Raw genomic sequence first — 24,119 nt, 5'->3', positions numbered from 1 at the left:
CTAGTTCAAGCTTTTATTCTCCAAGCGTTGCTGTGGGACTGAAGCAAGTGTGAGTCAGAGTTTGCAGGTGAGAAGAACCCCCAACCAGGAGGATACAATTGTAGAGCATTCGATATTATGACATTTGAAAAGCCCAATTGAAGATACTCTCTCGACACTGCTATGCCGCTGGTGTACGGGCAACTGCTTTGCGCCCAGCTTGAACTGCCCCACTAAAAACGTTCAGACCCGGTGTCACTCGAGGCTCAATTGATTCAAACATTCGCTGAAAAATGTATTCAAATATATAACATTGTCACTTCCATGCTTTTTCCTGCCTTCGTACGAACGTGAACGTGACGAGGAAGGTAGCAACGACCCCTGTCCTCTATACACATTGAATCAGGCCTCTTCCCCCCAAATTTAAGGGAAACATGGGAGTTCCAACCAAGATCAGCATTCTAGGTCGCGAAAGCATTGTCGCTGACTTCGGCATCTGGCGAAATTATGTGGCTAAGGATCTATTAAGCAGCTGCTCCTCTTCAACCTACATCCTTATTTCCGACACCAACCTGACGCCCCTCTATTTGGAGGGCTTCCAAAGGTCCTTCGAAGATGCCGCAACGAATGTCTCTCCCAAACCGCGTCTCCTCACATACGAAATACCTCCCGGAGAGTCTTCAAAGTCTCGTGAGACAAAAGCGGACATTGAAGATTGGATGCTTGCCCGCCAACCGCCATGCGGTCGAGATACGGTGATCATTGCCTTGGGGGGCGGCGTTATTGGAGATTTAATCGGATTTGTTGCAGCTACATATATGCGTGGAGTCCGCTTTGTGCAGGTTCCTACAACCCTCTTAGCAATGGTTGACTCTTCTATTGGCGGCAAGACAGCCATTGATACGCCCAATGGCAAAAATTTGATCGGAGCCATTTGGCAACCGCAAAGGATCTATCTGGATATGGAGTTTTTGAATACCTTACCTGAGAGAGAGTTTATAAATGGCATGGCCGAAGTGATCAAGGTCTGTATGCTGTTATACGATCTTCTACTATCTATATTTTTCACAGTCTCTCTTTTTGCTCTCATCTGCTAACTAGCCCGATTTTTGTGCCCTTTACATATAGACTGCAGCAATTTCAAGCGACGAAAAGTTCGCAGCACTAGAACGTGATGCTGAGACTATATTGGCAGCCGTCAAGTCCAAAAACACACCAGAACGACCGCGATTCAGTGGTATCGAGGAGACGCTGAAAAGAACAATTTTATCCTCTGCAGAGTTCAAGGCGCAGGTTGTGTCAGCGGATGAAAGAGAGGGCGGACTGCGCAACCTCCTAAACTTCGGGCATTCTATCGGTCACGCAATAGAAGCTATTCTAGCCCCACAGGTCCTTCATGGAGAATGTGTTTCTATAGGAATGGTCAAGGAAGCCGAACTAGCTCGCCATCTTGGAATTTTAAATAACGTTTCCGTATCCCGCATATCGAAATGCCTTGCCAGTTATGGGTTGCCAACTTCTCTCAAAGATCAGCGAATAAAGAAACTGACCGCTGGCAAACATTGTAGCGTGGAGCAACTGATCGCGTATATGGGCGTCGATAAAAAGAACGATGGGCCCAAAAAAAAAGTCGTGCTTCTCTCTGCGATTGGACGCACACATGAGCCACGGGCAAGTACAGTGTCGAACGAAGAGATCCAAATCGTACTTGCGCCAAGCATCGAAGTTTCCCCAGGTGTTCCAAAAGGCCTTGATGTCACCTGTACGCCCCCAGGATCGAAAAGTATCTCGAATCGGGCCCTCGTCCTTGCTGCATTAGGGTCAGGTACATGTCGCCTCAAGAATCTCCTCCACTCAGATGATACTGAGGTTATGCTTAATGCCCTTGAACGGCTAGGTGCTGCTACATTCTCCTGGGAAGATGAGGGCGAGGTGCTTGTAGTAAGTGGCAAAGGCGGCAGGATGGAGGCTAGTCCCAGTGAATTGTACTTAGGAAACGCCGGGACTGCGTCACGGTTCTTAACGACTGTCGCTACGCTTGCCCGAAAAAGTAGCGTCGACTCGAGCGTGCTCACTGGAAACGCCCGGATGAAGCAAAGGCCCATTGGCGATCTTGTTGACGCCCTCGCAGCCAACGGCGCTAGCATCGAGTATCTCGAAAACCTAGGTTGCCTTCCACTCAAAATTGCCTCTTCGGGAGGGTTTGCCGGCGGGGAGATAAACCTTGCTGCGAAAGTGTCCTCCCAATATGTGTCGTCATTGTTGATGTGCGCTCCGTACGCTAAAACGCCTGTAACCCTGAGACTTGTGGGCGGGAAGCCTATCTCACAGCCTTACATCGACATGACCACTGCCATGATGCGATCGTTCGGCGTCGAAGTCAAAAAATCCGAGACGGAAGAGCACACTTACCATATTCCCCTTGGCTTCTATACTAACCCCGTAGAATATATTGTTGAAAGCGATGCCAGCTCTGCCACATACCCCCTGGCGGCTGCTGCCATCACTGGCACTTCCTGCACCGTCCCGAATATTGGATCCAAGTCTCTTCAAGGAGATGCCCGATTCGCCGTTGATGTCCTGCGGCCAATGGGCTGCGCTGTGGATCAGAGCGATTTCTCCACTAGAGTTACCGGTCCTCCAGGAGGAATACTGAGCCCGCTGCCCAATATAGACATGGAGCCCATGACAGATGCATTTCTGACTGCGTCGGTTCTTGCTGCTGTTGCAAGAGGCAAGGGGTCGAATCACACGACGCGGATATTCGGTATCGCAAATCAGAGGGTCAAAGAATGTAACAGAATCAAGGCTATGAAAGATGAACTTGCCGAATTTGGGGTTGTTTGTCGAGAACATGACGATGGCCTCGAAATCGACGGCATAGACCGCGCGACCCTGCACCATCCGTCAGACGGCGTTTATTGTTATGACGACCACCGCGTTGCGATGAGTTTCAGCGTTCTCTCCTTGGTGACTCCCGAGCCAACTCTGATTCTCGAAAAGGAATGTGTTGGAAAGACGTGGCCCGGTTGGTGGGACAGCCTAGCTCAGACTTTCAAGGTGAAATTGGATGGCAAGGAAGTAGGCAAAAGAACAGAAACGAACCCTATTGTCCACGTAAACAAATCTGCAGCATCGATTTTCATCATCGGCATGCGAGGTGCAGGGAAGACGACAAGCGGTTTTTGGGTTTCCAAGGCACTCCAGCGTCCATTCATTGACTTGGATGATGAGCTCGAAAGAACTGAAGGTATGACGATTCCCGAAATTATCAAACAACGGGGATGGGGAGGATTCAGGGAAGCTGAACTCTCACTACTACGGAGGGTAATGACTGAGAAGCCAACGGGGTACATTTTTGCCTGTGGTGGAGGTGTTGTTGAGACTCCTGAGGCCCGCAAGCTCTTGACCCAATATCACAAAACTACAGGCAACGTCATTCTTGTCATGCGAGACATTAAAGAAATAATGGATTTCTTGAAAATTGACAAGACGCGTCCAGCGTATGTTGAGGACATGATGAGTGTGTGGTTGCGCCGAAAACCATGGTATGAGGAATGTAGCAATGTTCAATATTACAGTCGATTAACTGGATTGGACGGGATGACACAGGTTTCAGGTGGCTTCAATCGTTTCTTAAAAGTCATCACCGGCGAAGTGGACAGCCTTGCAAAGATGAGAAGGAAAGAAAATACTTTCTTTGTCTCTCTTACACTTCCAGATCTCAGTCTGGCTGCCCATATCTTGAAAGAAGTCACGCTGGGGTCAGACGCTGTAGAGCTGCGAGTTGATTTGCTCAAAGATCCCCAGTCTGATAATGAGATACCGTCTGTTGACTACGTCGCTGAACAGATATCCGTGCTGCGCAGTCGTACTTCGGTGCCTCTTGTATTCACTATCCGTACAAAGGGTCAAGGTGGTCGCTTCCCCGATGATGCATACGATGCCGCCTTACAACTCTACCGTCTTGCCGTCCGAATGGGATCTGAATTTGTGGATCTAGAAATATCGTTCCCGGAGCAGCTCCTACGTACGGTGACTGAAATGAAAGGCTTTTCGAAAATCATCACGTCCCACCATGATCCCAAGGGGCAATTGTCATGGGTGAATGGTTCATGGATTCAGTTCTACAACAAGGCTCTTCAGTATGGAGATGTGATCAAGCTTGTGGGTGTTGCAAGGTCAATTGACGACAACATTTCACTGAAGAAATTCAAAACCTGGGCAGAGGAGAAACACAACGTCCCCATTATCGCCATCAATATGGGCGACAAGGGCCAGCTAAGCCGGATGTTAAATGGTTTCATGACACCAGTATCCCATCCTAGCCTACCATTCAAGGCAGCGCCTGGTCAACTTTCCGCCAGAGAAATCCGAAAGGGTCTCTCTCTCATAGGCGAAATCAAAGCAAAGAAATTCGCGGTCATTGGGAACCCAGTCTCTGCCTCTCGGTCTCCGGCAATGCACAACACTCTCTTCAGACAAATGGGCCTCCCACACACCTACGGGACCCTAGAAACAGATAATCCTGAAGTTGCCAAAGAATTCATCCGCTCCCCTGGCTTTGGCGGTGCCTCCGTCACCATTCCTCTAAAAATAAGCATCATGCCCCTCCTCGACGAAATAGCGCCAGAAGCAATGTCGATCGGGGCTGTAAACACCATTGTCTGCGCCCCGCCAGCACCAGACGGCAAATCCCAAACCCCACGCCTTATCGGCCACAACACAGATTGGCAAGGCATGGTCCGCTGCCTGAGCGACGCAGGTGCCTATGCCGCAGCCACGCCCACCACCGCCTCTGCCGGTCTAGTTATCGGAGGCGGTGGAACGGCCCGCGCAGCGATCTTCGCCCTTCAGAACATGGGCTACTCCCCCATATACGTGTTAGGCCGCTCGCCAGACAAGCTTTCCAGCATGACCTCCACCTTTCACACCGACCACGATATTCGCATCTTAGAAGACGTGAAAGCTCTAGAATCTTTGCCGACAGTAGCTATTGGGACGATACCTGGCGATAAGCCAATCGAGCCCCACATGCGAGAAATTCTCTGCAGGCTCTTCGACCTATGCGAAAAAGCAAATTCAGACACTGAGCAGGCGCGCGGCGTCAGCACGAAACGTATCTTACTGGAGATGGCATATAAACCTTCTGTCACGTCGCTGATGCAATTGGCTAGTGATTCCGGGTGGACGGTGTTGCCGGGGCTGGAGGCTTTGGTGGCGCAGGGGGTTTATCAGGTATGCAGTCAGCTTCCTTCCTTCCTTCATTCACTGTCCAATTTTTGTTTCTTACTTTCTTTGCATTTGCCGAATAAGACTAACAATGCTTGTTCGTCTGGGAAATAGTGTGAGTACTGGACAAACATTACGCCTGTCTATGAATATGCTAGGGTATGTCCTGGGTCTTTCCTCCTTCCTACCTTCCATCTCATTGGAGTACGTTCACCAGAACACTAACGTCCCCTGTTCCTTCCATTAGAATGCCGTAATGGGCGTATCGCCAAGCGAAGATATCTTGTAAGAGACGATCTGTTCTGCATCTCGCCATACTCCCAGAAACAGTACTATATGTCAAACAATTTTAGTGTTGAAGTTTTACGACGTGAAACTTATAAATTGCGAGGGGAGAACGGTAAAAGGTTATTTTTTTTGTTTTTTTTAACAAAGAACAAAAAATGCATATAATGAATTTCGGCTTTTTTTTTGGCATATGACGAATAGAAAGTTTTAACACTCAGGGTTATTATGGAAAAAAGGGGGGGAGAATGAAAAGGATCAATTTCTTGTTTATCTAGTATAATAATATTCTTTATATTAAAACATAGCAATTTCGCTCTTGGTCTTGAAGCATTTACGCATGCTTTCTATGAAACATCCCGTTCTCAACCGAAGCTCACAATTTTCTCTATATAATCTCGTATCTGCGGGGTATATGTGCGCTGGTAATGAGGAAAGTGGAACAACAACCAAAAACCCAGAAACGCCTTTTCCCATGTTGAAAACTGAGAATCTCAGAGATCGTGATCATTGACATGTAATATACCCAGGTACCTTAATGCAAAAATAAACAGTGGGAAGAAGTAGAAGAGGGGTAGAGAGACGAGAGGAGGGGTGTAAGAGAGCATATACCGTTCGATAAACGATGCCAGGAGGCGCTCGTAAAAGTAAAGCCATCCCCCACCCCACTCCAAAACAGGAATCCTGAGAAAGAAAACAAATATTATGCAGCTCAAACAATGAGTGTATACAGTGCCTGTGCAATGAACGCCCAATACAAAGCAAAGCAGGGAGCTCTATCCCCTTACACAACACTCTGCCCAGACACATCCTCTCCCCCCTCATTGTCCGCATTCCCATTCCCATCTACAGGTCCCATCGGCCCTTCTCCATTCGCCTTCCCGCCTCCCCTCTTCCTCCTCTTATTAACGGCCATCTTCCCCTCCATCTCCCGTCGCCATGTACACTCCTCCTGGAACTCACATATCCGACACTTCCACGCCTCCATAATTGGCACACCACGCGGTTGCCTGTGTCCGCGCCACCAATGCATTTCATCGGTTAGGTAGCTGTAGAGGGAGGACGGATTGAAAAGGAAGGAGCGGCTGCCGATGTATTGCATGGATTCATCAGGGTTGGATGGTGGTGCTATGTAGGTGGCTGTTAGGACAGGAGAGAGGAGGGTTGGAAAGGGTGGAGTGTCTTCTTGGGCGTCGTCCTGGGGTTGGGAGTGGGTGGTGGTACTAGGATTTGTGTTTGGGGGAAGGAACGTGAGGCGGTGTTGAGACTTCATGAGCTTCCAGAGCCGAGAAAGGGAGTTGTGTTCGAGGAGGATGGTCATTGAATCCTGGCTGCTGGAAGGGAATTCTCCTTCACTTTCCGCGCCCGACGAAGAGGGGAGGTAGTCCGCATCTGGGTCTTCTGACGCGTCGAAGAATTGCTCGTTGAGGCTGCCTACTTGAGCGATGAAACTGTCAGAAAATGGCTTGTCAGCTTCGAGCTTATATCGCGTTGCGATAGCGTCAATGGTGACGTCGTCGGTGGTGACGAGGCGGGTGAGGAAGTGATAGTATAGTTGCAGCTGAAGATGCGTAGGGCGGAAGCCAACACTATTAACAGATGGGATAGAGCGACTGCTCCTCCCGCGAGTCTTGATGTCTGTGATATATATCTTCCTTAACGGTGTCTCGGGGGACCTCGTCATCGAATATGCCATATCCCGTTCATGCTTGGCCACCCCGATATCAGACAGCTTCCGTCCGCCACCAGCCGGAGAAAGGAAGAACTCCGTAATCGAGGTCTGATATTCCGGAAGCAATGCTTTAGACGTTCTCAGATCCGCGTAACTCGCTTCTGCAGATTCCTCCAGCTCCTCATCCGGACATTCATAGGACAGCTGGTCAATTATTCCCGTCACGATTTCTCCATCAACGTTCCCCCAAACCTCCAATTCTCTAGTCATCCCCGAAACTCGCAGCGTACGCAGTCCCTGTATAACATTCCATATTCGTAGAGCCCACCCATCTTCTTTCGTCATAACTTCAACAGGGACGGTGGTATGCACCTGGTCTTCCAACTCTTTATGCACCACGGTCCCCTGCTTCATTGCTGGTGTAGCCCTCTTCCGCCCGAATTTCGTCAAGGTATACCAATACTGTAACTCACACCAAGCAGGCGACACCAGATCCGTGACCGACAAAGCTTTCCTAGGTGGTGTCCGGAAACGTTCAAGCGGAGACCGCATATCTGGAATAGGCAGTCCATTCGCATTCCCATCCTGAGCGCCCTGATCCACAACTATATGCCCTCGCTCTCGCTCAACTTCACGCTGTCTCTCTCGCTCCCGTCCCTCAGCCGAATTCGGATGCTCAGCTAAACGCTTGAGTGTCAGAAGGGTCAGCCAACCTTCCAAGAATCACAAGGGGCTATTAATAAACAATGAGAAGGCGATGGGGGATGTTAAGACCGGGAAGGGGAAAGGAGGGGGCTAAATTTAAAAAAAAAAAAAAAAAAGACTCAAGAGAAAAACGCACCACCCCAACTGCCAGACCCCGCTTCCAACCATTCCCAACCCTTACCGTTCGCCCTCCCTCTCCCACCACCAAAATAACGCCCTCCCCGCCCCGTCCTCTGCGGGATAGGACCCCATTTCTCCCTGCCCAGAACCCGAGGCACCCTATCCCTCGATATACCAACATAATCCTCAATATCTGGCAGAGGCAGCCGCGGAAGTGACTGTGACTGTAATTGCAGTTGCACAATCGTCTCAGGATAACCAATACCAATTGCACCTGACTCGGGCCCTTCTTCCGCTCCAGCGGGATCAGAAGACACCGCAAGAGGCGTGAGTGCAGGCGTAGCAAATACAGAAGGAGAACCGGATCCAGGAACAACCGTCGTCGCCCGCTCGTGGTCCGCGCCGATCCGCGCCAGCAGCAGATTCAACAGCTCCTCCTCGTCGGGGGAGAAGTCGGACCCGTAGTCGCTGCTGGCGGCGCTGTCCAATGTATCCTCCCCCGTCGTTGTATTCTCTCGCGTTGCTGCTAGGGGACTCGGGACTGTCGGGGGTTGTGGTGATGAGAGGGGGCCGGCAGCGGGCTTCTCGAGGAAGGCTGACTGGCTCATTTGAGAGAGATGCAGTGAGAGCCGGTCATGGTGTTTTTTGAAGGGGGGGAAGGTTGAGTTTTCTTTATTGGGACACTCGGTTCATGGCGAAGAGATACATTATGTTGAGCCGTTTCTTATCTTCTAGCCCGGCTGTTGATGCCACCAAAAAATGCTGAGCGCTTAGTCACGCTAACGAATTGCCGGCTGATTGCCGCCAACACGGTGTCGCGTGCGCGTCATCCTCAAACATCAACTGAGCAATACCTGTCTATTCAGAGGTTCCTCTATCCCCTCAACTATATGTATCAAATCTATATACAATTCTAACCATTCCCAGCAATGCTAGTGAGAGATCTAACTAGAAAAAAAATATGACTTATCGCAGCCAAACACCAAATCCTTCTATAATGCCATGCAAAACAAAACAAAAAGACAAGAAAACATAGTCACCAGAATGAAAACTTCCGCAGAGACCTGATAGTCCGGGAAAGGTAACGGGAAAGGCGGTTTCCAAAATTCAAGAAGTCGCAGCAACCGATGCCACAACCCCTACTCCTCCTCCATCCTGCCTCAATCCTTCCACTTCCACAGCCTGCGCTTGCACTTGCGCAGCTTCCGCTGCCTCAACCTCCTTTGCCGCCTTCTGATTTAACCAGCTAAGATACGTCTGCCAACCCACCGCAATAGCACCGGCGAATATGTTCCGAAACTGTGGATCAACATACATGAACATAAACGCCGTCACGGCCGGCCATAACTTCGCGCTATTCACGATGCTAGTCGGTAAGGCCAGTTTGAGGCGCTCCCACGTCTCCGTGAGCGAGGTACCCGCCAGTAGTGATTGCATGCAGAAGAAATACGTGTTGAAGATCGGTGTGAAGCAGACTTGGTTAATGGCTACTTTTGTGATGATTGAGACGAAGCGAGGTTTGGAGCGGAAGTTGAAGTTGTTGTGGAGGTACATGAACCTATATATATAAGTTACAGAAATTTAACAAGTTAGAAAATAATGAATTTCCCAATGGATTAGGAAAAGGGGGCCCATAAATAACATACCATTTATACCCCGGAACAGCAGCAAGAGCGCCAACCGTCATATGCCTAACCGTCCTCAGCGGGTCATACCGAGCCATTACACCCTCCTTCTCTACCTCATCACCCATCCCTCTCTCTTGCTCCCCATTCTTCTTATTTGCTTTCTTCTCCATATCGTTGTCCTTGTCTTTGGCTTTCCCCCCAGCATCCCCTACAAACAGCTGCGCACTTAGATCCCCACATAGATAAATAAACAATGTACACCACAACTGCGTCCAGTACGGTCTGCGACCTTGTATGCGACTGTAGAAATCGGCAGCACGTCCGATGGCACTAGATTGGATGATTTGCCGAAAGGATCTAGAAGTCGTGGCCGAGGATGATGGCTGCGTCTGTGGCTGTGGCTGTGGTGGTTGTTTTCCTACCTCTGCCGCCTCTGCTGCTGCTGTAGCAGTGGCGTGCATAACGGACTGGGATGCACCGGGGGGGGTTTGGGAGGAGTCCGAGGCCGAAGTTGAGGTTTGCTCCCGGTCTTGGTCTTGTTGTTTTATGTCTCGCGACAGAGAGGATGGAGGGGAGGGATGGAGGGGAAGGATTACATTATTACCGGCATTGTTCCCGATATTGCTGTTTTCTACTGGGGAAGTCAGGTCCGTAGGCGGAAGAATGCCTATCCCGCCCGACTCTTTTGGCATTGCAGGTGCAGATGAAGATGAAAACGACGAGAGTGGCGGCGGAGGTGGTGCTGCATTCTGGATGACGGGATCATGAGGTCGGGTTGATGGTGACAAGCAAGCGGCGCTCGTTGAGAATTCCCTCCCCTTCGACCTCTTCCTCCTACCCTTCGTTGCGCGGATGCGATAATGATGTCGAAATGAAAGAAAATGAAAATCCCACGGCCGTATTGCTGCTGGTCGGGTCGTGGATGAAAGGCCGGCAGCTGTAGCCACGACGACGGTTCGCGGGCCGCCCGCGATTACGAGGCGCATTTCGCCTTTCCCTTTTCCCTTCCCTTCCTTTCCTTCCTTTCCTTCCTTTCCTTCCTTTCCTTCCTTCCTTCCTTTCCCCTTGTTCTTCCGTTGTTTACCGTTCCTGTATCGTAATCTCCTTTGCTTGCGCACCACCGGCTAGAGATTTTCGTAGTTTTGTTTCACAGTGGTGGATCCACAAAGGATATCAAATCCGCCTGGGTCCCGACGGCGTCTCTTCTGACGTATTCCCTCTCCCTCCTCAGAGTCTTCCCCGGAGACGGCTTCCCCTCAGTTCCACTCGCTTCTCAGGCGCACCCGCGGGGTTATCGAGGGGACGGACTGACACTGCTGAGTATATCTGCTGAGTTTCTGAGACGTTGGTAATTTACACTAAAAGAGTGAGAGGAGGAGAATAGCAGGTATGGAATACAGTGTTAAAATAGAGAGGCGAGGAAATCATGCGCCTCAGGCAACGTCACACAGTATGTACTTGTCTTCGTGACGGCTGCAGACGAGATTTCTTTGGCGTGGCCAATGCCAAGATTCCATGTGGCGCGCCGCCCGCCAGCCAGGAGTTGTCTCGGGGAAGGATTGCTATCCAGGCACTCGAATTGAAGGTTTTTCAAATGGTTACCGAGAAGCAAGAAAAAAGGGGAAAGTCGCTTCTTCTATCTTCCCGGATTCTATATTAATTGAGCGTGTCCAGAGGGAGGGAGGGACGGGGTAGGTTTTTCTCGGTTCTTAGTCGGTTTACTTGTAGTGCCATTCATAGATGCGCCTGGTATGTTCAATCTATGAGTATTGCTTTCTTGTGTATGGGAAATGTGAGAGAGTGTCGGACCGGACTTTCTTCGCATGGAGCGAATGATATTTCTTTATTGATATTGTAATGTAGAGGATTTTTATTTATATTTGGTGGGGAGATTCGTAGTGCGTCCATGCCACAAGATATATATATATATAATATAACATTCATTGCCTAAATACCATAAAAATATATATATTTGAGAAACACACCCATCAACTCAACATCTACCCATCCACATTTATATTCTCTCTCCACACCCTTACAAAGTTACAAGACCACGAATACGAATATATATAGAAAAACCCTCCGTTAACTTACATACATACAGAGAACGCTTGCTGAAGTATGTACAGTACATACATGACCAAGTAAAATCCGCAACAGGCGGCAGCGAAGCACCAAGTAATAGACGGATCACGGCCTGCTTCAAAAACAATGGCGGCCGTCAAACACACAAAGTTCTTGTGAAATAATCCCAACTCATCCCATTAATTGCAAAAACGACATCCTTTTTCTAGTCTACTATAAAAATCCTACGAGAGCAGAATGGGGGTGGTTTTGAAAGCGGGGAATAAAAACTTCTACCACGTATACACAACAAGATATGAAGTTAGTTCTGGTGGAAATCAAGCATTCTGGGCATAATTATCGCACACCCGCGTTTGGGGCGATGAGATACCTATTCGAAACGCGACCGTGCCCTAGCAATCATAACAAATTAACCTGGGAAGAACAACTTAACGATAACAATAGATGAAATGCCCGGGAATCATTCCTTTCCCACGCCTTAAAACGGGATGATGAGATTACGAAACACAGGTGAGTGAGTGAAAGGTATTGTATTGAATGACAAATTCTTTATTTTATTTGTCTGGTAGAAAAAGGCGCACGTAATGTACAACAAAAGAATCGATAATGTAGTACGCCCTTGACCGAATTCCCAACCGCCACTTGTTTGTCACTTTATGTGATCGATGAACACGTTTAATGTGCTAATAAATAAAAACCCGATAAACTAAAAACCCATATGAAAAAGAAAAGCCAGGCCGGTCATTAAGAGACAGAAGTTTCAACACCCAGGTTTAGCAAACAAGAAAAACCATTCGTCATGAAAGGGAACAAAATGTAAAAAGCAAAAAAACAGCGCCAGTCATCTAAGACCGTTCGCCACGCAGACGACGAGCGAGTTGGATATCCTTGGACTGGATCGTGACACGCTTAGCGTGGATGGCGCACAGGTTGGTATCCTCAAACAGAGAGACGAGATAAGCCTCGACGGACTCCTGGAGGGCACCGATGGCGGAAGATTGGAAGCGAAGATCAGACTTGAAGTCCTGAGCGATCTCACGGACGAGACGCTGGAAGGGGAGTTTGCGGATGAGGAGCTCGGTAGACTTCTGGTAGCGACGGATCTCACGAAGAGCGACGGTACCTGATTAGATTGACGCGTTAGACGAACTGTTTGATACTGGAAGACGCGTTGATACTGGGATGTTATTTACCTGGCTTATAGCGGTGGGGTTTCTTCACACCACCAGTAGATGGTGCGGCTTTGCGGGCTGCCTTGGAGGCGAGCTGCTTACGAGGGACCTTACCACCGGTCGATTTACCTGTAGAAGATGGTGTTAGTGTTTGACTGTGGATGGATGGATGATATATTATCCATGTGGATGGGTGTCATGGATGGACGGGATGAGCTGGAGTCGTGGTGGAGTGGTGACACGACAACGCGACCGACAGAGACGGTGGGGTCAGAATGGGATAAAAATAACTTACGGGCAGTTTGCTTGGTTCTGGCCATTGTGATAGTTTAGTGAGGTTATTTGGACAGATGTTTGATGCGAGTGTGTAGTTGTTGATGAAAAATGCTTGGGTGGTCGAGATGACGGAGGTGTGGTAAGGCGGGCTAGGTTGGGAGGTTGTAAGGAAGATGGAGGAGAATGGGTGGGGGAAAGGTATTTGTAGTGGCGAGCGGGTCAGGCGAGTGATCTTTTTAGGTTTTCGCTGGGGCTAACACTTCACCCGTGTAAATTGGATGGGGGAAGGGTTGCACTAGCGCGGGTTTGGATTTTGATCAGAAAAGAGTGTGGAAAGCAGCACTTGGTAAGGGCTGATTTGGGCGCTGGTTTTCTGCGGGCGAAAAGGGCACAAAGACTGATCTGATTGTCTTGGCGGCCGGGTCAAGGTTCGGAGTTTGCGCTAAGCGAGAATCAGGTGGCTCGGCCAATCAGCGTGCAGGATCAGCTGTCTAGATCGCGTTGTTCTCTGCTTCTGATCCCACCGCCAGCGCTCTCTGATTGCAATTATAATATTTGCATCCGATTTGACGCAGTGAATTGATTCTGAATCGCCTTCTCCTGAGGACCGATCAATGTTGTGAACAATGCTACCCGCAAGATCAGTCACAGTGGCGGGCTTTGTCACTGAATCAAATGGGCAAGGACGGATCACGGGTTGGATGAGTCATCACGCGATGTGATTGGCTGGATCAGCCCCTAGCGCCGTGATCACGGCCGTCGCTGTCCCCTGCAGCCGCCAACTCTCGCCGCATTCAAATACGGCAGCCCCCGACTTCTCTTCCGCTTCCCGTTCGATCTCTCCCCCACACTCTCACGTCAAGAACTTCTTCCCACGCGTCTACCTCTGCTCTCCCATATACCATCCCCAAGCAACCTCTCTAACCTTTTTTTAAATAACCCCACTCTTATCAACATGACCGGACGTAAGTTAATAATCCTCATCTAGGGCAGAGACGCGTCTTCCCTTCCAAACAGCAAAAGCAGCTCACTAACATTCACCCATAACAGGCGGCAAAGGAGGCAAGGGTCTCGGAAAGGGTGGAGCCAAGCGCCATCGCAAGATTCTACGAGACAACATCCAGGGTATCACCAAGCCCGCTATCCGTCGTCTTGCCCGCCGTGGCGGTGTCAAGCGTATCTCCGCCATGATCTACGAAGAGACCCGTGGTGTCCTCAAATCCTTCCTCGAAGGTGTCATCCGCGATGCTGTCACATATACTGAGCACGCCAAGAGAAAGACCGTCACATCGCTGGATGTTGTCTATGCCCTCAAGAGACAAGGACGTAAGTTTGATGCACCCATCCTCTTTCGTAGCGCTTTAGACTACCAGTTGGTCTCGTTTCGATGCGTCTTTCTGACATATCTCCTCCCCGCAGGTACTCTCTACGGTTTCGGTGGTTAAATTTGCATAAAAATACACATCCTCATATACCTCTTCCTTTAACGATCCGCCTTCCCTTATCTACGATATTGGCTTTCGTGGTGTTACGTTTTTTTATTATTGCGGTTATTCATGGGTTTATTCGTCGGGTTTCTAATTATTTTATTTTTTCATGCCCTGTCATCTCTTTCTTGTTTTATCTGGGCGGGCTGGTGGTCGATGTATATATATCAGTGGTGGTTTACCCCCTTACTTGCGGTCCTGCCCTCCAGCGTAATTCATTGTCTCTCCGCCCGTTGCCATCCACAGGCGTCCTTATCGTAGTTCCATTCCTGCGTTGATGATGTGGCGACGGGACTTGAGAGCGCGCTAGCATATATTTCTGCTCAACCAATATCTATTTTTTTTTTTTTTTCCACACGCACTGTATGTAATCCGGGATCCTAGGCATGAATGAAATGAAACGAAATGCCCTATATATTACGGGCTTGGTAGTAATTCGATGCATTGCGTGACGAGATGCAGGAGCGCACAATTAATCAAATCACCCAACCTAATTTTTTGCTAGAAGCCGGGCGTAAAAGCCCTCTGACTATATCGACCCTGTTGGATTATTATTATTTATTTTCTAAAAAAAAAAAAATAAGAAACGTATCATTGCGCTGTTCTATGGGGCTCGTTTACGATGGCAGGTAAACATCTTGTGTATGTTGTGGTGGTTATTTTTGTGGAATTTCCTGGGGTTGAAGTTATGGTGATCTTATGTTCTGCGAATATATATATATATATACATCTACATCCATCCAGACGCTACAAAATGTCTTCGAAGTAAAATACACACCGACAACACCCGATATACAGAAGGAAAAAAATCCAAAATTGCTTTTTTGACGAACACGGTTTCGTTTTTTCCCCCCGTCTATTGCTTTTAATTTTCTTCTTTCCTGTTCTGAATATCTATCTACCTATGTTCTCGTCGATTCAGCATTTGTCCATCTACAAACCAGTGACGTCAACGACCTATGTTTAGAAAACGATAACCCAAGGAACTGAACAACTGCAAATTGTATTCGAGCCTTCTCTCTCTCTCTCTCTCTCTCTCTTATATGTACTACGTATGTAATCAATAGCTGGTAACTAGGGGCCAAGAGCCAAAAAGATGAAAAAAACTACAAACTTTTCCGTGCCGCTCATCAACTAACTTAACTAGTTATAAAAAGCCAAGTCATGTTGGACAATCCAAAACACGAATATATCGTCCCGGAATTAGAATTCTTACACACAAAAGGGACGAAGGCGAAATCATGCGAGTTGCAGGATGGGACCGTAGAGCCAGAGCGAATGGTCGGGCAAGCATACAAATTTTATTGGCTTGGACACTGTTGACTGTCTACCTACTGTTGAAGAAGACTGTTTTTCTGGCCATTGCAGCCAGATCATGAATCAGGAGTTGTTATCGTAATGGAAACCTCCAGTGATCAATTCTCCGCGGCGTGATGTGAGTGATCGTTCTCTTTTGAAGTGATCAGAGCCGGCAAAGGGCAGCTTTGTGTCCGTTATGAAAGTAGAGTCGCTTTTAAAAAAAAGAATTGGGATACCTGGCCTGGAGACCAAAAGAAATAAAGGGAGGGCAGACAAACCAATAGAAGGAATATAATAATAACCCGAAAAAAACTTTCTGATTTCAAAATTCTGTAAGGTGACTTCACTGCGTTAAGAGGCCAATGTAAGTCGGCCACAGTGGTTGAGATAGTGCATCCGAGTCCTAGAGACTCAGTCTAATTACGGAGGATTTGGTCGCACATTCATCTTGTTCCCGTGAGGAAAAGGAGTTGATTTGTTGCAGGGCTCTGTCGCCCATGCTCCTACTGTGCGCATCTGGTGGTGATAGGGTCTGTTCAATGTCCAAAGAAGATATGACGACCGTTGTATATATGACATGAAAAGGTTAGCCATGCGTGCTTTGCAATCCACATAATGAATGAATGAACGAGAATTGACGTGGGACGCGAGTCGGGCGTGGAGCTTTTTGTCTTGGCAGGCCGCTTTGTTTGTTTATCAATTCCGCGCCATCACCGACAGACACGCTTAACTAGTTAACCCAAGGTTGATTCCGTGTACCTCCTCCTGCAAGACTGGCCAACCCCTGACAAGCAGCAACCTCGCTAACAATATTATCCCGTGAGTTCATACGAGTAGAGGAGTAGAGGTGGGGGAACTGCAAAAACAAGGGGAATTGAATACCCTGTTGAAAGAAAGTGCTGATTGATGATGGATTCCGCGCGAGTGTGCCATCCGCGCGAATGGAACCCGAGATCAACCAATATGGCTGATACATATGTGTGTCATACATAACCGGACAGGACATACTTCTATTTCATGAGCGGCCTCTGAATTGCAGCGCAGACACATATATAAGCAACTGAGTATATTATTTATCTACCAAACCAAGAAACTTCAAACTCGGGGGGAACATCGATAAAAGATTCGTGAAAATAAAGCGGTGTGCCTAGTATTTAAACTACTAGAACTCGCGTCCAAAGATCAATCAAGAAAACTCCTCAACGGAGGGCATCATATCATCAAAACCTATCCTTCTCTATTCGGTACACGCGATCCATATTATCCTCAATTCTACCACACCGGGCATCACGCGATTGGACGTTCAAAGACTGCTTTACGAATGGGAATCCAATCAATTTTTTCAAGCCAACAAAAACTGTCCTCCAGAGGCTGTACCAGAGCTAAAGCTAGATCTTATGAAAGCAGAGTTTGTTGTGTTTTGAAGGCCGTGGAAGCAGGATATCGTGGAGGAATTTCAGGGGAGGAAAGGGCAGAGAATAGTGGTGGATGGGAGTTTATATGCTTTGAAAGGGGGATAACCAGGCAAGATTTGTATGTACTGTACTAGGGTTGTCCCGGGCGCTTTTGCCTTTATTATAACTCGTCATCTTTCACATCCATAGGTACATACACTACTCTGTACAATCAATCTACCTCTCCTCTCTTGGACGCGTTTGGCGATGAAGAGACAGAATTAAAATATGGAATACTCGGTTAAGTATGGCAAATGACGTGCGGGATTACTCAACCGTTGTTTATGGCTGATACTTCCCCCACGCTGCGCCGGGGATTCGTCGCGGTAATAGAACAATATACGGAACACAGATCTGTATTATGGAAGAAATCTCTTCCCATGCAAGAATAAACCTTAGGCCCGGTTATCCATCCTTGTCACTCTCACTGATCTTCATCACAAATCCGACGGCTATCATCCTGCCGTGGTTGATGTGAAATAGTGGATGAAAGGAAAAAAAAAAAAAAAAAAAAAAAAAAAACCCCATGAACTGTACAGTACATCGGAAGCTACGGCTCCAATATTATATTGAGCATCCCGAAACAAAGAGAAACCGACAAAGTAACAGCGTTGCCATGGAATAAAAAATCTTCCAACTCCCCCCCGCATCTTCAACAATTCCAGCAACCACAGGGAAAAAAAAGGGCAAAAAGGGAACTGAGGGCAGTTCTCCAGGTTCTTCTTCATGTTCACCAATAAAGTCAGCATTTAGCAATCCACTGCCAACGGCTCCTGCCCATCCTCCGTCTAAGGTAAGTATATGAATGTTACACAGTATTTTATGTTCGAAACAGGCAAAACTACCGGCTACCACGGTGGGTCGGCCAGGAGCCTAAAAAAAGTGGAAACCGGCCCCGGCTCATGTTGGAGAAGACGTTCCCACAAGGAGAACTTATCATCTGGCAGCTCTTACTGCTGACTGCCGTTCACTGGCCATGACTGCTCAAGTGCCCAACCCAATCTTCAAGCAGCAGCTGTTGTTGAGAGTGTTCCACTCACAGCGGATTGAGTTCTGAGACTTGCATCGGAGGCTCGTGCTTAATGATAAATATAGACTTGCAGGAACATGGCGTGACCGGCACACGAAATCGATGCATAGCTTACCCCGGTGCGTCGAGCTAAGGGTTTCATTCAGACTTGCAACTGGCCCGCTAGATTTCAACTAATGGCCTCGTCGAGGGACCCCCTTGTTCCTTGTTCCTTGTTCCTTGTTCCTGACGAACTTTTTCCGCCACAGATAACAAGCCAACTTTTCTGGTTTCCCTGCTTGTTGTTGTTGTTATCCCACGGACGCCCTGTGCTTGATATGCAGCATTGCTTTCCAGATTTTATTGGGGTGTCGGATGTTTTCTTTTTTGGGGGCTTTTGGTTTTGTTTTCTCCTGTCCTTTGTGTGCCCTGCTTGGCCGATCCCTTTATGGGTCTGGTCCGATTGATCATGGTATGTTGTGCCATTGTTGTTGATCTTTCACTGGCTGGAAGATCGCTGTTATTGAGCAACCCGAATCACCTGGAAGCACGAAGCGCGACCGAAATGGGAGGATGGGAAAGAAGATAGAACAATAAGAATACAATTCTAGGCCTCCTCTCTCTCTCGGAAAGCCCCCCCCCCCTTTTTTTTTTTTTTTTTTTTTTTAATATGCACGGTGATCCGAGTTTCTTGCTTGATTGAATCTCGACCGGTAAGAACTGGGTGCAGCAAAGTACAGAAACTTGCATTTATTGTTTACATCCCGGCCACATGCTCCCCACACTGCCTCCTCTGCAAATGCTCGAGCTCCTCCATATTATAAACAAAAGATCACGGATCCTTCATTTTCTTATCTCAAAGTCAACTCACCCCACTCCGGCATTCTAAGAAACACCAGGGGAGCTTACCTAGTGCTTACGGCACCTGCACTTGCACCCGAATACGTGCTGTCCTTGCATGCTCATCATTTCCTCTCGGAATAAATATAGAACATTCAGTAGCGAGGAAAAGTAAAAGCAAACGAAAAGGAATCCATGGAGGCGTTGTACGGAAACGAATTTGCTTTTAGATCTCATACTGCCCAAGAACAATCATGTCTGCCACCAGACGTTCACCCCAACATGATTCTAACACAGTCAACAACCCATTGGGGCAGTCAGCCTCCGCAACAACCGCAGCAGCAAGAAGGGTTGTTCCCTACATATTCACCCAATAGCCACCATGATCAACATCAGGAGCAATATCAGTTGGGTAATCAGCTCTGCTACTACCAAAATTTTCAATTAGAGCAGCAACAGCAACGGCAACAGGAACAGGAACAGCAACAATTCCCGTACCAATCCTGCCCATACCAATATCAGCATCACCAACCTCCTAATCGCCTCAAGTCCAATCGCCAAGGCGATCCTAGGGCCCGTCTGGCCCTACCTCGCCTGGACACTTCATCTCCCGCTGTCCGGCCCCGCACCCAAACCATCAAGCGGCCGAGATACTATGCTAACTTCCAGATGAGCACGCCTGTTACCACATCCGTCTCCTCCACCACGTCCACTCCACTCTCCCCAAGCGCTACATCTCAAGTCATTTCCAAGGGCCCTCAACGCCGAGCGTCCTTCTCATTATTCCCAGAGGCAGACAGCGCGAGCACAGGATCCTCGAATCCTAGACGGCCTGCGTCATCAGCGGCAGCAACGGCACTAATATCCGCACCATGCCCAAGTTCATCACCGGGCTTTGTGTTTCCCAACCCGATGAAGAATCAAATCGATAACGTCCCATGTTCCACTAAGGCTATGAAATCCCGAACGCTCTTTGGGGGTGTCGTATCTATCGTATCCTCGTCGCGCAAGGAGCGCAGACTGGTGAAAAAGCAGAAGTCAATACCCAATCTCCCGGATGCCAGTCCTGTGGTTCACCCTAAGAAAGAGCTGAAGCGCTCTCGGTCGCTGTTTGGATTATTGTGGAAGTTGGTGGGGAGGGAAAAATAATGGATATCCCGCTGTTTGATTTTGATCAAATTGGTGCGTTGAGGGATTCGATGCGCTCCGGTGTTTGGGTTAGTGGTGGTGCTTTTCTTTTCGATTCTGGAGGCGAAGATCATCAACAGCAGGGCCGTAATGGATCTTACGCATTTTGTTTCCTGTTTCCATTCTTGCTTCTCGATTTCAAACTTTCCCTTAGCTTCCGGATATCAGTTGTGTTGGAGTTAGCTGGTCGTGGTCACTTTCCCTTCTCAGATTCCATTCCTTTCTTTCTTTCTTTCTTTTGCGGATTGACTTCCTTTCTTCCCCAGCTGTTTGGCACTTGGAATCTTCGAGATTTAGCACAAGAGGCGATGCACTTGATTCATTTTCAATATTAACGGCAAATTTAGCAAATATATCAAATGAATGATGATATAGACGAGTCAGTACCATTTCCAGATGAAGTTCTGAATTTCACTATTGAGGACTCGAAGTCAGTCAGTTCGACAGCGTCTCTTATATAAATATTTACGCACTTCTGTTACTTGCACAAAGGTTGTATGAGCTATACACTTCATGTGCGAAGTTCATTGACATTATATAACGTGACCGCGGAATAGGGTTATTACATCTTGTGTGATCAGCATTTCCAGCCGGGGATCGCTTTTCTCTTCTTATAACCACGTAAATACGGCGATCTGTCCCGGATTGACCGGTGTTGTATATAACGAAACCGCCGCTCTTCGACCTGAGACATCCGGTTGAAGCCGTGAAATCCGAAGGAATCTCCTCGCTCGTCCAATAGAATATCTGAATTGTGCTGCAATGCCGCCGGGCCAGGGTCCTCATTGCCAAAATGTCCCAGTTTGTCTAGTCGTGGCAGTATCCATCACCAGGACAAGGAATTAGGTAGACGCGCCGAATGCCCTTGGAGTCAGCGTACATCTGTGGAGGCGGCGATCGGAGATCTGGAGTCCGTGAACCGAAAATTCCGAACCCCGTAGCTTGTCTTCTTGGGCAAGCAAAGCCCAAGGCGTCGAGCAGCTCTGCAGGAGTTTTGTGTGGCACAATTTCTCAATCAGCGAACGACGGCGAATGGAATAAAACAGAAACACATCGGATAAATTCGGAGTCTCGTCCGTTCTCGAAGTCCGAAGTAGAAGCGAACTCTCTCGTAAATCCCGGCGAAACATCATCCAATGTTTGAATCCGGGGACAGAATGTCTGCCATAATTCTTAAAAATATTTTTCTTGTTTGCTCTGGAATCAAGTTCTAACACCCTTTTGTTTTCCTTTTTGTCCTGTTAATCTCAAACCGACGGTTGACCAGGAAAAAAGAAAGGGATTCAGTGAAATACGTCGTGGAAGTCGTCGTAAATCAAATATCATCTTCGGACAATCCAAGCATGTCATGCGTTTCGTATGGCACATAAGCGCGGGCTGAGGCTGACGCCTATCTCATGACTGCACAAACGGATTTAAAAAGGAGTTTTCAGTCCGTTGCTTTCACGGCCGTAGACCCAAGAGCGTAGCGGCAAAGCGCTGAGTGCATATCCAGTCTCCGGTATCCATTACCATCTGATGTATCACGGTTATGGAAATAGAGGATCGGAAGTGGTTTATAAACTCCACCGGATATAAAGTTGCGATGGATTGCATCGATTTAATACCTCCGGATCGCTGGAACCCGTTGGGCTCCGCTGGACTTAATATGCTTCAACAGAGAGTTAGCTGCTTAACTCCGGGATAAGTTCTTTTCGGAGACGAATATAAGGATTCAGTTGCACGACTGATTTTAATAATGATATCGATATTATTCTTTGCTTTGCCGTGATGGTGATTCTAGAGTTAGAGCAAAAGCCTCATATGTTCGCGTATTTGACGCGTCGAGGCTGAACTGATGTCTTTCCAGTGAGATCTGATGAAGGATGATGAGACACATGAGGTTGAGTAGCGGTGTTCATTGTCCCGTCCAACAGGGAGAGTATTTTGATATCGATAGCAGGTCTCCATTTGCGAGGTAGTCTTTCTTGAAAGAAAGAAAGATGTTGTTGGGCTGAATCTGGTGAATCGCGCGCCAAGACACCGACGATATTCCGCCTTCCAGGATTCTTCCACTGTCATCTCAGAGATGTAAGGACGCGATCAACTCATGTTGCTTCAGGATGCACCACCTGTCTTATTTCAATGATTTTGCTTGAGGATCAACTATTGCCGCCAATCGCCAACAACATCTGGAACTTTCTCAGGCTGGAGTCGCTGAGACCCTCCATGTTCAATTGCCGGAGGAGTTAAAAGATAGTTTCTAGGGGGATCTATGCAGCATATATCAGTTGAAGGGAGTCAGGATCTAACATAAGCCTGAGCAGTCAGTTGCTCGTATTCCAGGCCAAAGGTTCTCAACACATCTCAAGGGTTGAATTTAAAAGCCAGCAGAGTACCGGTTCAACTAACCTGGTGGCTGCAGGTTTCTTTTTCCATGCAGGGCTAGAAATCCGTACATCTCCCACACATTTTGATGTCAGAAGAAGTAGTGTCGGAGATAATATCTCATAGCTATATCAAGAATCTTGTAACATCTCGCTATTTGAAACCTGAGCACTGCCCCGCTGAATCTCAGCACGGCCCCTCTCATATGATTGAGCATTCTCTTCCCTATAGATATCGCCTAGTTATCATGTAATTATCGGAGTGATAATAGTCAATTCAATTATCTATCGATATTCAGTATATTTGGGTCAATATTCGGACATTATCCAGTTCCGACAAGTAGACCTTACCGAACGGGATGATCTTATTTGAGAAAAGGTATGATCAGTTTCAAACATCTGTTAAATAGTAAAATTTAGAAGACGACAGATAAGTTCTTTCTGCAATGGCGGGCAAAAGTGCGACTAAGTTGAAAATAGGGAAGATATTAACATAGCAAGCCCATCACCCTTGCCCCTCATTCCTCCGCACAAGGAGCGGTATTCCCTTGGTAGGTATCCAAGATCATCCACGTAGTGAAGTTCAACTACTGGCCATTTTATGACTCCTTTCCTGATGGCTGGCAAGGAAAGTTATATAAAACATAGTTCAACATGGTGCTACATGACCTTGTAACTCTCCGGCACATTTGTATGTAGAGCATGGCCTCAACTGGTGAACAGTAGAAGTTAATATTCGTCTGGGTCAATGCAGCGCCATATTTGTACCTCTCAAAACATGCTGGGAAAAAAAAGGGGATATGGATATCCACTCATATAAGTTGGAAGTTAACTTCCTTATATTATTCGCACATTTCCTTTGTAAGAACTTCAAAAGACGTTCCTCTGTTTCATAACTAACAATGTACCCATCCTGCATGCTCAGTTTTGTTTGCCGAATATGGAGATCTATGCAGGTCAACTGATGGGAGCTGGTCAAAACAATAGTTCGAAGCATGCTAGTGACAAATTTGCTATCCAGAGGCAATGGACCTTCATGGCATGTTCCGGGGGGAGATGCCAAAAGAGCCCGATGAGCTGGCGTCCAAACTAAGCAACGAACCAATTCTCGCTATCATCAAGATTAGATTGAAGAGACTCTTTGATCGTGCTTTGGCAGTTTTCAGAGAAATGTGAGGATGTGAGTGAGAGTGACCCAGCTGGTGCGTCATTCATATGTGCTTGTTTTGTATCCACGTTCGAGAATATTCCTTCTTCCACTTACCCTTCTTCGGCGCGGGAGACGAGGATAAAGGGAGCATGTAGATCCCTTTATATTTGTA

General features: G+C 47.7%; 8 protein-coding genes across 8 annotated transcripts; 4 read left to right on the top strand and 4 right to left on the bottom strand.

The window, feature by feature from the left end:
• Nucleotides 1–413: 413 nt before the first annotated feature.
• Nucleotides 414–5,819, top strand: HCBG_03893 (pentafunctional AROM polypeptide; the record flags this gene model as incomplete). Its single annotated transcript, XM_045430942.1, has 4 exons — nt 414–1,004; nt 1,108–5,217; nt 5,326–5,370; nt 5,459–5,819. 4 exons carry the CDS (start codon nt 414–416, stop codon nt 5,498–5,500), a joined length of 4,788 nt encoding a protein of 1,595 aa, XP_045289085.1.
• A 168-nt stretch (nt 5,820–5,987) lies between these two features.
• HCBG_03892 (uncharacterized protein) lies at nt 5,988–8,601 on the bottom strand (the record flags this gene model as incomplete). Its single annotated transcript, XM_045430941.1, has 2 exons — nt 5,988–7,848; nt 8,055–8,601. 2 exons carry the CDS (start codon nt 8,599–8,601, stop codon nt 6,281–6,283), a joined length of 2,115 nt encoding a protein of 704 aa, XP_045289084.1.
• A 499-nt stretch (nt 8,602–9,100) lies between these two features.
• HCBG_03891 (uncharacterized protein) lies at nt 9,101–10,607 on the bottom strand (the record flags this gene model as incomplete). The annotated part of the gene is made up of 2 exons (XM_045430940.1): nt 9,101–9,551; nt 9,640–10,607. The coding sequence occupies 2 exons, from the start codon at nt 10,605–10,607 to the stop codon at nt 9,101–9,103; spliced, it is 1,419 nt and encodes a 472-aa protein (XP_045289083.1).
• A 1,619-nt stretch (nt 10,608–12,226) lies between these two features.
• Nucleotides 12,227–13,285, bottom strand: HCBG_03890 (histone H3; the record flags this gene model as incomplete). Its single annotated transcript, XM_045430939.1, has 3 exons — nt 12,227–12,829; nt 12,900–13,007; nt 13,174–13,285. The coding sequence occupies 3 exons, from the start codon at nt 13,196–13,198 to the stop codon at nt 12,552–12,554; spliced, it is 411 nt and encodes a 136-aa protein (XP_045289082.1).
• Nucleotides 13,286–14,100: 815 nt separating this feature from the next.
• On the top strand, nt 14,101–14,902 carry HCBG_03888 (histone H4; the record flags this gene model as incomplete). Its single annotated transcript, XM_045430937.1, has 2 exons — nt 14,101–14,480; nt 14,574–14,902. The coding sequence occupies one exon, from the start codon at nt 14,711–14,713 to the stop codon at nt 14,900–14,902; it is 192 nt and encodes a 63-aa protein (XP_045289081.1).
• HCBG_03889 (histone H4) lies at nt 14,110–14,599 on the top strand (the record flags this gene model as incomplete). Its single annotated transcript, XM_045430938.1, has 3 exons — nt 14,110–14,119; nt 14,205–14,480; nt 14,574–14,599. 3 exons carry the CDS (start codon nt 14,110–14,112, stop codon nt 14,597–14,599), a joined length of 312 nt encoding a protein of 103 aa, XP_045289080.1.
• Nucleotides 14,903–19,525: 4,623 nt separating the features above from the next.
• HCBG_03887 (uncharacterized protein) lies at nt 19,526–21,133 on the top strand (the record flags this gene model as incomplete). Its single annotated transcript, XM_045430936.1, has 3 exons — nt 19,526–20,374; nt 20,779–20,861; nt 20,989–21,133. The coding sequence occupies 3 exons, from the start codon at nt 19,526–19,528 to the stop codon at nt 21,131–21,133; spliced, it is 1,077 nt and encodes a 358-aa protein (XP_045289079.1).
• Nucleotides 21,134–22,230: 1,097 nt separating this feature from the next.
• Nucleotides 22,231–23,196, bottom strand: HCBG_03886 (uncharacterized protein; the record flags this gene model as incomplete). Its single annotated transcript, XM_045430935.1, has 4 exons — nt 22,231–22,485; nt 22,610–22,683; nt 22,823–22,871; nt 23,149–23,196. The coding sequence occupies 4 exons, from the start codon at nt 23,194–23,196 to the stop codon at nt 22,231–22,233; spliced, it is 426 nt and encodes a 141-aa protein (XP_045289078.1).
• Nucleotides 23,197–24,119: the final 923 nt, after the last annotated feature.

Source organism: Histoplasma capsulatum, assembly GCF_000150115.1.
Source record: "Histoplasma capsulatum G186AR genomic scaffold supercont2.4, whole genome shotgun sequence".
In the NCBI taxonomy this organism is placed as follows: domain Eukaryota; kingdom Fungi; phylum Ascomycota; class Eurotiomycetes; order Onygenales; family Ajellomycetaceae; genus Histoplasma; species Histoplasma capsulatum.
This window is presented reverse-complemented; position numbering and strand designations above follow the sequence as displayed.